General features: G+C 43.3%; 1 protein-coding gene across 1 annotated transcript; it reads right to left on the bottom strand.

Annotated features, from left to right (window-relative positions):
- Positions 1-415: 415 nt before the first annotated feature.
- Positions 416-7532, bottom strand: LOC111953681 (NGFI-A-binding protein 1). The gene is made up of 7 exons (XM_023973105.2): positions 7119-7532; positions 5373-6190; positions 4972-5105; positions 4464-4635; positions 3831-3999; positions 2989-3126; positions 416-2783 (listed from the first exon to the last, which is right to left on the bottom strand). Exons 2-7 carry the CDS (start codon positions 6186-6188, stop codon positions 2707-2709), a joined length of 1506 nt encoding a protein of 501 aa, XP_023828873.1. The 5' UTR covers positions 6189-6190; positions 7119-7532; the 3' UTR covers positions 416-2706.
- Between the last annotated feature and the right edge of the window lie 5059 nt (positions 7533-12591).

Below are 12591 nucleotides of genomic sequence, written 5' to 3'. Positions count from 1 at the left end.
AGATGTGAAGTATGAAAATGACCTGCGTCAGTGTGAGCAGAGTGAGTCATCGGGCAGTTTCAGAATGTTTAAATATGACGCTGATGCAAATGCTTTACCCCAGACAGCGGTTCATCATTACATTATTTTTTAAAGAAGAGAAAGTGTTGTGGCTGGACCACATTCAGTCTGTCTGTCAGCACTCATTTTACCTTAGAAATACCAGTGTAGGTTCTCTGCCATGGAACATTTTAGCTGTCTAGCTTTAAAAAAATACATAATAACAAAAAAAATGTAATTGTTGTTATTTTATCGCAGGACATAATAATAATAGATGAATATAAAATATTTGTAAAAATCTGATAACATAGAAAATATAATTTTCCTTCTTTCTGTATCAGACATATATTATATCATGAATGAGAATAACAACCGCCATAAAAAATAAAGTTTAATAATGTTTATGTGCTGTATAACAAATAAAATATATTAGTGTTTAAAAAACAGGTGCATATCTACTGTGTAGGCAAGCCTAGACTAACTCGATGCCTTACGATAACAGGGATAAGAACATGAATCAATGTACCATTAACATCTCGACCATCTATCACACTGCGGGACATGCGTTGGTCTGTGAACATTACATGACACTGATTAAACCAAACCAGTACAGAAGACAGGAGAAGTCACCTAGCACAGAACAGAACAGACAGTGGGCCCAGAAAGTATGTACTTAGTACTTAAACAGCACTTACAAAAGTATTGCATTTGTTGCAGTCTTATTGAGCTAGAGAGACTATTATTACAAAACGGTTGTGACTGCGGTGACCCCGAAAAAGACCAGCGGACTCTAGAGCAAGACAGATTTACACATTGGAAACACAACATTAAACAACCATCTGAGAGCTAATTCTAACATACGAACATCTTGATTTATACATTGGTGGTCACAGGTGAAACACTGGTAGGATCTAAGACTACTAGGCTAAGTAACATTAACATCTTATGATACCAGACACTTTCACTTGTTCTCTCTAACAACAGTTATCCGGTTTTTGCTCTACACACATAAACACTGTATAGAGATTGACACCAACACTACACTGACAAAACCCTGCTTTTGGGATTAGGCAAATATTATTGTAATACTACAGGCCCGAATTGGCCCTGTCGGTCCTACACTGACATATGTATTAAAACACAACTTTCTGGAGTGCAACAATATAACAGATAGTGATGGGGAAGAAATCGATACAGTTACATATCGCAATATTATTTTGGACAATAACGCAATATAATTTTTGTGCTTGTTAGCTGTACATGCGCAAAAACTCCAGTGTTTTTCCTTCTATAGCTTGTTATCCATCTTCTTTTAAAATGGTGAGCCATCATCCTTTTGGGATTTTTATTCACATGACTGATCAAAACACCTTTTTTCACGACTCTCTCGACCCCCATGCAGCAGACATGGCGAGCAATATGTTTGGAACATTGAATCGCAATAAAATTGCAGTATCAAATCACAATACATATCGAATCGGCACCTAAGTATCGTGATATCGTATCGTGAGGTCCCTGGCAACCCAGCCCTAATAACAGACCAGGGGCCCTACTCAATAAAATGGGTAACTCAATTAATGTTGTGTTGAGGTTCAAATGTGCATTCTTACAGTACAAGATCATGTGTTTGACAGAGTTATCAAGGAAACTCGATTTGATTGACATACTGTAGGCCCCATTCCATGTCTAGGCCAATCCAGGGGCAGACTGGCCATCTGTCATTTCGGGCAAATGCCAGATGGGCTGGTCATTTTTTTGCCTAGTGGGCCTTCTAAACAGTTTCTTTTGTGCACAATTATCATGATCTGGCTAATAATGGGGGCCTCAAGGGAGAAAGAAATGGGCCGGTATGGGGGCCTTGATAGAAATGGGCCGGTGTGGGGGCCTCAAAGTAAAAAAAATGCCAGGGCTGATTTTTGGTCCCAGTCCGTCCCCGGGCCAACCTATCCCATAACACTGATCTGAACTCTAACTGGAGTTCTATACACAAAACATTTCTGCAGCCTCTGATTAATTTACAGTACCACTCATAAATACATACATTACATACATTAGCAGGAAGCAAAACTAGAATTTCTCCTCTACAGATAGCTCTCTCTTTTCACCTCTGATTAAAACAGAATCCTCTTTACAGTACATCAGTCACCCAACGATCGAACACGACAAGCCAAAAATAGCTTTGGGGGTAAAAAGAATACCATTTTCCCCCCGTTGTTCTTTTTCATATAGCCTGATCCACCATCCTGACCCGCTGCACTCTTGTTTCACTTAACTTCATTCAAATTCATGTGGCGAAACAGAATGTAAGCTCAGGAGGTCAGGATGGTGGTACAAGGCTACTTTCCCTACCCATCATTCTTAAATAACATCATGTACATCAATAAATACATAAAGACCTATACAGCATGAAAGTTATCCTGTGAAAGGACATCCCTGTTCAGTTTTCCCCGTAACTGAATCTATGCTCTAGTCTTGACGCTTTGGCAAAAACCTTAGACAAAATGAAAGAAAATAAATGCTTTTTTTGAGGCAACGTTGGTTTGTTAAGGCTCTACTGTGGCTGTGCTTGCTTTAGTATCCATTGATTCGACTGAGATAGACGCTTACTGTAAAAAGTGTAACTGATGACTAAAACCGGATGGGGAAACAGACGAAGGATGGGAGGCACTATGTGGAATCCTCTGGTTCTGATTTAATGGTCTTCCTGTCTGTGCGGTTGGCCGCTTGATGCGAGGATCCATTTTCTAATGTAAAACACAAAGGAAATATCATCAGAATAAAACATGCAATGTGTTTTCTGCTCATATACCTTTTCACTCATACTGTAGCTTGAATGTAGGCAGGTGTGTACATGCAACAGACCATTACTAATACTGTTTGTATCGTGTATGGAAGTTAATACATACGTGACTCAAGAGTGAACATAAATTTGCCTGAGTGGTGCTGTACCTGTTGCTGGTGCTTTGGCCTCATCTGTGTTATGGTTGTTATGGTAACGTTTGAGCTCATTGGCTAGCTGCTTCCCCAGGGGAAGCTCCCCCTCCGCCACACTCTTACTTGCCATCCGCAAGTTCATTGGTCGCTCGTCTGAAAATACACATAAACACACAGACAAACATTAGGGCATGGATAAAACCATTGAGATACACACTTCCATATTACACGATCAATTCCAATGGCACTGCTGTTACAGCTGCTTAGACGATACAAACAATTACATTAACATTCTGTCTCTCAAAATCTTTGCTGTGGGCCCGAGTTTATACGCCACTCGGTGCCCAAAAATATTTTATACTCTTCTTCTCATTCAACTTGAATAAGGTGCTTTTAATAGCTTATGAAGGAGAGACAGGATGAAAGAGAGAGAGGAAGAGCGAGAGAGAGGAAGAGCGAGAGAGAGAGATGGAGATATGAGCGAGAGAGCGAGACCGAGAGAGAAAGAGAGAGAGACGCCCCTGGGCAGCAACATGGCGGGGGAAGTAAACAGTCGTGGGAGAGTTAATGACAGGTGCAGAGAGAGGATAATTATGGGTAACATGAATATAATGAGCTGTCAGGAGTATGGGCCGTGCGAGAGAGAAAAGGATGAAGATGGGATGAGTCCCTGAGGGTTGGCTAACGGCTTAACACAGTTATGATTCCTCCTGACTTTGACACGTGTGAAAAAAAACAGATACAAAATGATTCCCTGACTTATAAAATAAGATTTGAAGGCTGGAAATGGTGATTCACAGAGCTGTGAATTTGGAGCATGAGGATAGAGACATGCAGAAGACAGACAGTACCATTACCTTGATGCTCTGTGCTTTTGTCTACCGACGTGCCGTTGGTGCCTGGAGCCTCACTGTGGTACTTCAAAGCCCCTGCAGGTATCCTCCAGTCCAGAGTGTGTAACCTCTCCTGTACTGCCGCATCATGGAGAATCTCCATCTGTCTGGCTAACAGACGGTCCAACTGCACCTGTTAAAACACAATACATTTACAGTTCGTTAGCAACTGCTCCTACTCTTGTCAAAAACATGCCTTCAGAAATGACAGTGTAAAATAAACGTGTCTCCTGTAATGTTTACTTTATTAAAACAAATATATAACCCCTTTTTCTCCCCAATGAAAGCCAGCCGCACCAATGTGTCGGAGGAAACACTGTTCACCTGACGACCGAGATCAGCCTGCAGGCGCCCGGCCCACCGCAAGGAGTCGCTAGAGCGTGATGAGCCAAGTAAAGTCCTCCCCTAACCCGGATGACACTGGGCCAATTGTGCGCCGCCCTATGGGACRCCCGATCACGGCCTGTTGTGATATAGCCCGGGATCGAACCCAGGTCTGTAATGACGCCTCTAGCACTGTGATGCAGTGCCTTAGACGGCTGCACCAATCGGGAGGCCCATGTTCACATTTTATAATCCACTTTTCAGGCATGTTACCTGAAGGTTTCTCCCAACTATCTCCTCTCCTTTGGACTTGGCGCAGGCTAGCTGTTCCCTCAGTATGCCCTGTCTCATGTGGATGGCCTGCAGAGCCTCCTGGATGTCAAAGAGGTTCTCCTCTGTTTTTATTCTTTTAGGAGACGGCTCATCTCTGTCGCCGCAGCGAGACCTAGTGTGGAGAAGAAAATAAATTCAGTTTGTATGCAGAGAAACATTGAAAGATATGGAAGGCTTAGTCTGAACATGACATTAATCATAACATACGATCTTTTACATCATTAAAATTAAAAATTTACATAAAAATTTAAATAAAAATGACAAATAAAAATTAAACATTAAAAAAATTAATTTAACACATTACAGTAATTAGTTACATAGTAATAACCATGAGGAGAAAATGTATTTAGCAAGTAAATAAGTCACCCATGCTTCCCAACTTCCCTTAGCATTGTTAACTCTAACAAGCAAGGTTGCGTGAGGTGCAGTGGAGGAGAGTGGCTCTTACTTGCTGGTCCTGTAGGTGTATTTGTAGGTGACCTCTCTGGAGATCTGCCTGGCTAGACCAAACAGCTCGTCTCTACGGGTCAGTAGTACCATGTCTCTCATACACAGCTGGGCTGCTGCTTCGTTCACTGTCAGCTGAAAGACAGAACACAGATGATAAGTCACGTTGTCAACTATAACTGTAGATACACAATTCTGTCAGTGAACTCTTCAGTTGTAACTTCTACTACCGACCTACTTTTAGACGGCTGAAGCAAGCGCACACATTTTCTTCAGGTGATTTACCTTTTGTAGTTTTCTACCCTTTTTTGTGGAACTGAGGTTTGTCACTTTATATTGTATTGCCCTGCCACTGAGCAGACTAGCCTAGTACTGCAAAAGGATCCCATCTCTTATCCCTACCTCGTGAAGCGTCAGTTGTTTGCCGTCCCTCCTCTTCGAGTCGAAGCGTCCGTAGATGGCGCTATACTTCCTGATCTCCTCCTCTCTCCTTGGATCATCATCACTCATATCAAAGATGTGGCTAATCATCTTGGCAAGTTTCTTATTGGTCTTCAGCTGGTCTTTGACCTCCGCGGGGTCGCTCTTGGCCAGGGCCGGGGTCATCCGGTCCACACACTCCAGGACAGACTGCAAAGCTGCAGCGTCAAGTGCCTCCAGACCCTCTCGGGGGGATGACGGAGACCCCCGGTCAGACGGAGAGAGGCTCTGTTCGCTGTCGTTGCTGTGACCCGACCAGAAACGCCCCTCGCTGCCGCTCTGCAGTGGAGACCCCCCTGACACTCTGTCCCTGGCCACTTCCAGCTTTCCTGGATCCAGACATGTCGCAGCCATGATTTTCGGCACCTTGACATGGGTCTCGCCACGGGCGCTGTTGTTAACCCCTCGCTCCGCGCTGACTGGCGTGGGTGACCCCTCGGGTAACTTATAGACTGGTATACTACACACCGGTACAGATGTCAGAGGCTGATTAAACAACGTTGGATTGGTGACCCAGTCTCGCAGGGATTTCTGGAGCCTCCGGACGTGCAGGGGCTTGCTGGCCATGCCCACCAGAGCCATAATCTCTAGGAACTCCTCCTCCCCGGCCTCACAGAGCTGCTGCACGTCATCTCCTCCCTGCTGGATGAAGGCCTCGTAGTAATACAGCAGGTTGGCCCTCTGGAGGATTCGGTAAAGCTGCAGCTCCCCCAGGGTTCTGGGCAACGCCGCCGCCATGCCTGGGAGAGAGAACACAAGACGGGATGGGCAAGAGGTTCTGCCTGACGAGAGAGTGTTGGTGTATGTGTGTGTGCATGCGTGTGTTTTGGGGAGTGGGGTGTGTGTGTCTTTTGTGTTTGTGTGTGACTGACTGGCTGGCTGACTGACAGAGAGGAAGAGGCACTCCCTCCACTCTGACTGAGTTTCCTTTGTAAGTTCTGCAGTACTAGGGCTGCAGAAGGAAGAGGGGCGGTTAGCAGTTAGAGTCCTGTTAGTTGCTGATGGGACCACATGCCACAATCCTCCTTTGCAGCATGCGTAGGTGGCCTCTATCTCTCTCACACACATAGGCCCCACTCGCTTTAGCCAAGGGATTGTTAGCTACCCATTTCTTGCAAGTTAGAGGACTATGTCACAAATAATTAGATATTGCTGAATGACCTTTAGTTAGGTGAATAAAATATTTTGATTGTTTATATTCGATGTGAATTCAGAGAGTGTTCGCAAACAACTGCACAAACACCACCTTCTAATCCACTATTCCTCAGTTCATGACAGGTCTGCACTTGCAMTCCTTCAACTACTTGCCGTCAGAACCTCTGGGCAAAACGCAAGAGGCACACAAGACACCACAGTCACACAGGCGAATCAAGACAATACGATCATGGAATACTTGCACAAATCAATCTAGCTCAATAGAAAAGAAAAGAAATTCGTTTAAAAAACACACAACGTAAAAAGGTCAATGCAAAATGCAGTAACCCAGCACCAGACTAAATGTCACTCAAAACCGGTCTTGCAAGTAAATCCACATCAGGAAGATGAGTAAAAATACCATTGTCGGCAATAATAGAACAGTGCTGCAACATTCTATCAAGGCTACAACTTGTTACATTATCGTCATAGTCCAATAACATCTTCCAACTATGTATTTTAATTGCTACATACCTGGTGAACGTTGGTCCCCGTTCGTTTCCTTTATCTAGTTGTTTCAATGTATCAGCTACAGTATAGCCTGAACTGCCATAAACTGTAACTGAAGAAACTGTACAAAAATCGGTAGATCCAAAAGACGCTCTCTAATTTCCTAATAAGCGCGCTCTCTGGCCTAAAAAGTCCTCGCGTTCTTTGACAACGTTTACCTTCCCTCCTTCGCCTCCTTGAATAGAAATAAGATTGTGTTGAACGTCTCTAGACTAGATGAGTGTGAGCTGCCTGCTTGCTACCCTACCCCCTCCTCCTCGGCTATTGAAATTGGGATATTCCGCGGTTGCTACAGTGCTCACTCCCACGCGCCTGCGTGACGCAAATCCTGGCGTGGGCGGACAGGGGCGTGGGAGGCTTCTGCATGGAATACCAAGCACCACATCTCAGCAGTGGCAGAGGCAGGCAGCGCCGGTCAACTGGGACCGTGTGAGTTGAGAGTAGAGTAGACCCTAAAACGCCCTATAGGCTATATGACGGTACAGAAGTGAAACTGTTGACATTTCAGATAGACTAATAAGGATTTGCTCATATCATCAATGATGTAATTAGGTTCTTTGATCATTTAATTTCTTGATTTACATTTTTTTTACTCCTTCACTCTTTGGATAAAATACATTAGTATATGCAAATTGATGTTTCTATGCAAACATTTATTTAGAGTTTCTTGCCATGACACTTTAGTGTCTCCTTGTGTTTTACCCATCAGATTACTCTCAGTATTGAGGCAGTACGTGGAAATATATGCAGAGAGAGAAGGGGGACTTTGTCCTATGTGTGCATGGGAACCACAAACATTTCTCTAAGAACTTACACACACCCACACAAATCTTTGGCTGGCACCAGCCCCTTTTCCTCCCTTTCCAAATATACTCTCAGACTTGTGCATTGCCCATTTCACTTTGGGCATGGACTGTCTACAATACACATAATCAACTCATAGAATGAGATGTTCATTCTGTGTCTTTCACTGTCATGTGAATATGAACTCTTATTTTCACATTATGATCACAAATTATAGAAAGGAGGAAGGATTGCTCTCTCTAGAGACACAACAGAAAGCTTCCTGCTTACTGTTATATTAACTCAATCTGCTTCTGTATCAATGAGCTATTTCTGGCAAGTAGGCCATGCAGCCACAGCACACAGTACAGCCTTAGGGAGATGATTAGGCTTTGTTTTTATCCTGAAAAATAGATCTAGAATATCTAGAATCTACACACACTGCTACTGAACAAACTCTCAGTGCACATTTCTTGTACTCATGAGAAAAGAGACTCAGAAGCATGATACACCTACTAACTACTATCTATATTTGCAGAGCTACTTTTTTCAGCTGCTAATTTTTTTCATGAAAATGTATAATTATGAGTATCTATTTACAGAGCTAGGCTACTAACTTAGCTGCTAAGTTTTTTTTTACCAAGAAGATGAATTATCAGGATAATTGAGTAGAGGAGTATATACTGTATTTCCCATCCTTGTGAAGCTATGAGACCAGAGAACAGAGAAAAGATCAGACTAGCTACTATTTACAGTAGTTTACTACGTTATATTTTATGAAGAAGATTAATGATGAGGATAGGTAATTGAGTCAGAGTATGCGTCCCAAATGGCACCATATTCCCCATATAGCGCACTACTTTTGACCAGAACCCTATGGGGAATAGGGAATAGGTAGCCATTCGGGACACAGACAGAGTATAGGAGCAGCTGTTGTGTGGTTTTAATGATGTGTTTTCCATACAGCCAGGCAGGGCCAGGGTAACAGGGAACAGGTAAGTTCAGCCCAGATAGTTTCCAGCAGCACACCCACTCCTTTAATCCTGTCTGTGGACGGCCCTGACCTGTCAGAGCCCACGCACGCACGCACGCACGCACACACACACACACGATTGGGGGGCCTTACATCAGAGGCCACAGGGCCACACACACACTCTCCGAATACACCCAGCATTTCTGCCATGCACCCTATTACAGGGCTACATATAGGCTATATATTTTCCCTTGAATATGTCCATTTTTAGAGATGAGATAACATATATATTTTCCATTTGCCTCTGTATTTCAGATTTATATACGTGTTCTTTTTAAAAGTGTTCTGTACATTTTCACTGTTGTATCAATTACAAACACATTTCACCGACACCCACGCACGTGTGCGCTTGTCATCCCCTCGCCTTACCCTGTGATAACACCRCCCCACACACCAGAGGAAGCTTCCTGGTCTCAAAATGGTTAAGATGCAGGACATGAATAACACATCAATTAGAATATGATCAATTCAATATCGACAGACATGAACACGTATGTAGGTGTTATGCATTGCACACTATTACATTAGAAAAGTGAATAGCTTACTTTCAATATTTTGTTATTAAGTGAAAAATWATATTTGTATGTAATGTATAACCCATTACTTTGTGTGTGTTTTTGTGTTCGATGCCATGAGCATCTTATGTCTTTGTCAACATGTGTCTGCGAGCTAAGTGTGGGTGGAAGTGTGTATGTGGGCGGCAGAGTGTGCTGTGTGTGTGGGCGGAAGTGTGTGTGTGGGTGTTTTTGTGTGGGTGGGGATTGTCTGAAAAAATAATAATAAGTACTACAATCTTAGAAATGATGTGGTAGTATTACTACAAAAATCTTCAGGCCATTTTTAGATTAATGTTACCATGTTGAATGTACATCTATATGTTCATAAATGCAGCAGCTGAAAATTAAGGGAATTTTCCCAGTAAATAGCAATCTGTCTATACAAAACAGATACGCCAAACTAGTACCTAATGACGAATACAGAGGCAGGCTAGGAATGATCGACCCACACTCAGGGTCCGTAGTGGGCTTCTCAGAGTCATAATGAAACGAGATTACATTTCTAAACCCCGGGGGTTTTACCCATGTGGGTGGGCCTACGATCACGCAGGTTCCAGAGACCCCCCTTACTGCCCACTGCCTAGCCCAGCTAATGTGTGTCAGATTATCTTACAATGTACTCACTCACTCACTCACTCATTCACTCATTCACATCACGACTGGGCTGGCTCATAGGGCAGCAACAAAGGCTCTCCACTTCTGCCGGTCTTCAGACATCTTCCCCACTYTACACCAGCTCCGATGGTGTTGGAGCTCAATCTGCTAACGCAGGGGGATATTTCTAACTATCGCCTCATGCAGATGCCAAGTCTAGACTCATGTGCTCTTAAGTGACAGTTTAAATGTCTCATTTATTTCAGAGACATTGTGTTGTATCCTCAGTCCATCAAAGATAACCCAGTTCCCTTTTATAAAAACGACTAGAAGTGATGAAACAAACTATACAAAACAAGAAAGTGAGTAAAACTAATGTTGGTGTTCTCTTTGAAGCGAAAGCCAGACAATTTTGCATGATTACTGCCGTTGAGTTTTTGATCTCAACCCAACAGGCATGAAAAACAACAGCAGACGCTAGGGATTAGGATCCCCCCTACTCACACGCCCACCCGCAAAAACAAGTCCCTGACTCAATCACAAAACCTCAGCAACTTAGTTTGCCTCACATGTACTTTACAGTACTTATCATATGTACTTAACCAAAGGGATGGGTCTGTTTCTCGCTCTCTTTCTCTGCACTTGATAAGAAACTCACGTACTAATTATATACAGTGGGGCAAAAAAGTATTTAGTCAGCCACCAATTGTGCAAGTTCTCCCACTTAAAAAGATGAGAGAGGCCTGTAATTTTCATCATAGGTACACTGCAACTATGACAGACAAAATGAGAAAAAAAAATCCAGAAAATCACATTGTTGGATTTGTAATGAATTTATTTGCAAATTATGGTGGAAAATAAGTATTTGGTCACCTACAAACAAGCAAGATTTCTGGCTCTCACAGACCTGTAACTTCTTCTTTAAGGGCTCCTCTGTCCTCCACTTGTTACCTGTATTAATGGCACCTGTTTGAACTTGTTATCAGTATAAAAGACACCTGTCCACAACCTCAAACAGTCACACTCCAAACTCCACTATGGCCAAGACCAAAGAGCTGTCAAAGGACACCAGAAACAAATTGTAGACCTGCAGCAGGCTGGGAAGACTGAATCTGCAATAGGTAAGCAGCTTGGTTTGAAGAAATCAACTGTGGGAGCAATTATTAGGAAATGGAAGACATACAAGACCACTGATAATCTCCCTCGATCTGGGGCTCCACGCAAGATCTCACCCCGTGGGGTCAAAATTATCACAAGAACGGTGAGCAAAAATCCCAGAACCACACAGGGGGACCTAGTGAATGACCTGCAGAGAGCTGGGACCAAAGTAACAAAGCCTACCATCAGTAACACACTACGCCGCCAGGGACTCAAATCCTGCAGTGCCAGACGTGTCCCCCTGCTTAAGCCAGTACATGTCCAGGCCCGTCTGAAGTTTGCTAGAGAGCATTTGGATGATCCAGAAGAAGATTGGGAGAATGCCATATGGCAGATGAAACCAAAATATAACTTTTGGTAAAAACTCAACTCGTCGTGTTGGAGGACAAAGAATGCTGAGTTGCATCCAAAGAACACCATACCTACTGTGAGCATGCGGTGTGGAAACATCATGCTTTGGGTCTGTTTTTCTGCAAAGGGACCAGGACGACTGATCCGTGTAAAGGACAGAATGAATGGGGCCATGTTACGTGAGATTTTGAGTGAAAACCTCCTTCCATCAGCAAGGGCATTGAAGATGAAACGTGGCTGGGTCTTTCAGCATGACAATGATCCCAAACACACCGCGGGCAACGAAGGAGTGGCTTCGTAAGAAGCATTTCAAGGTCCTGGAGTGGCCTAGCCAGTCTCCAGATTTCAACCCCATAGAAAATCTTTGGAGGGAGTTGAAAGTCCGTGTTGCCCAGCAACAGCCCCAAAACATCACTGCTCTAGAGGAGATCTGCATGGAGGAATGGGCCAAAATACCAGCAACAGTGTGTGAAAACCTTGTGAAGACTTACAGAAAACGTTTGACCTTTGTCATTGCCAACAAAGGGTATATAACAAAGTATTGAGAAACTTTTGTTATTGACCAAATACTTATTTTCCACCATAATTTGCAAATAAATGCATTAAAAATCCTACAATGTGATTTTCTGGATTTTTTTTCTTCTAATTTTGTCTGTCATAGTTGAAGTGTACCTATGATGAAAATTACAGGCCTCTCTCATCTTTTTAAGTGGGAGAACTTGCACAATTGGTGGCTGACTAAATACTTTTTTGCCCCACTGTAAGTGCTGAAATGTTAAGTCAAAGATCAACTGCTTCGACCTCAATGAACCACTACAGTACTTAGGCCTAAACGGCTGTGAAGTCATTCTACTCTTCCACACTGCTCTTTCTCCTTGGATCCTATGGCTTTGCTGCCCAACAGGGTATTGGTGGGAGTAACCATGGCTCTGAGCTCCCCTGCTGTGCCTCCTGCAGGCTA

The sequence above is a fragment of the Salvelinus sp. IW2-2015 genome, linkage group LG27, assembly GCF_002910315.2.
Source record: "Salvelinus sp. IW2-2015 linkage group LG27, ASM291031v2, whole genome shotgun sequence".
Taxonomy (NCBI): domain Eukaryota; kingdom Metazoa; phylum Chordata; class Actinopteri; order Salmoniformes; family Salmonidae; genus Salvelinus; species Salvelinus sp. IW2-2015.
This window is presented reverse-complemented; position numbering and strand designations above follow the sequence as displayed.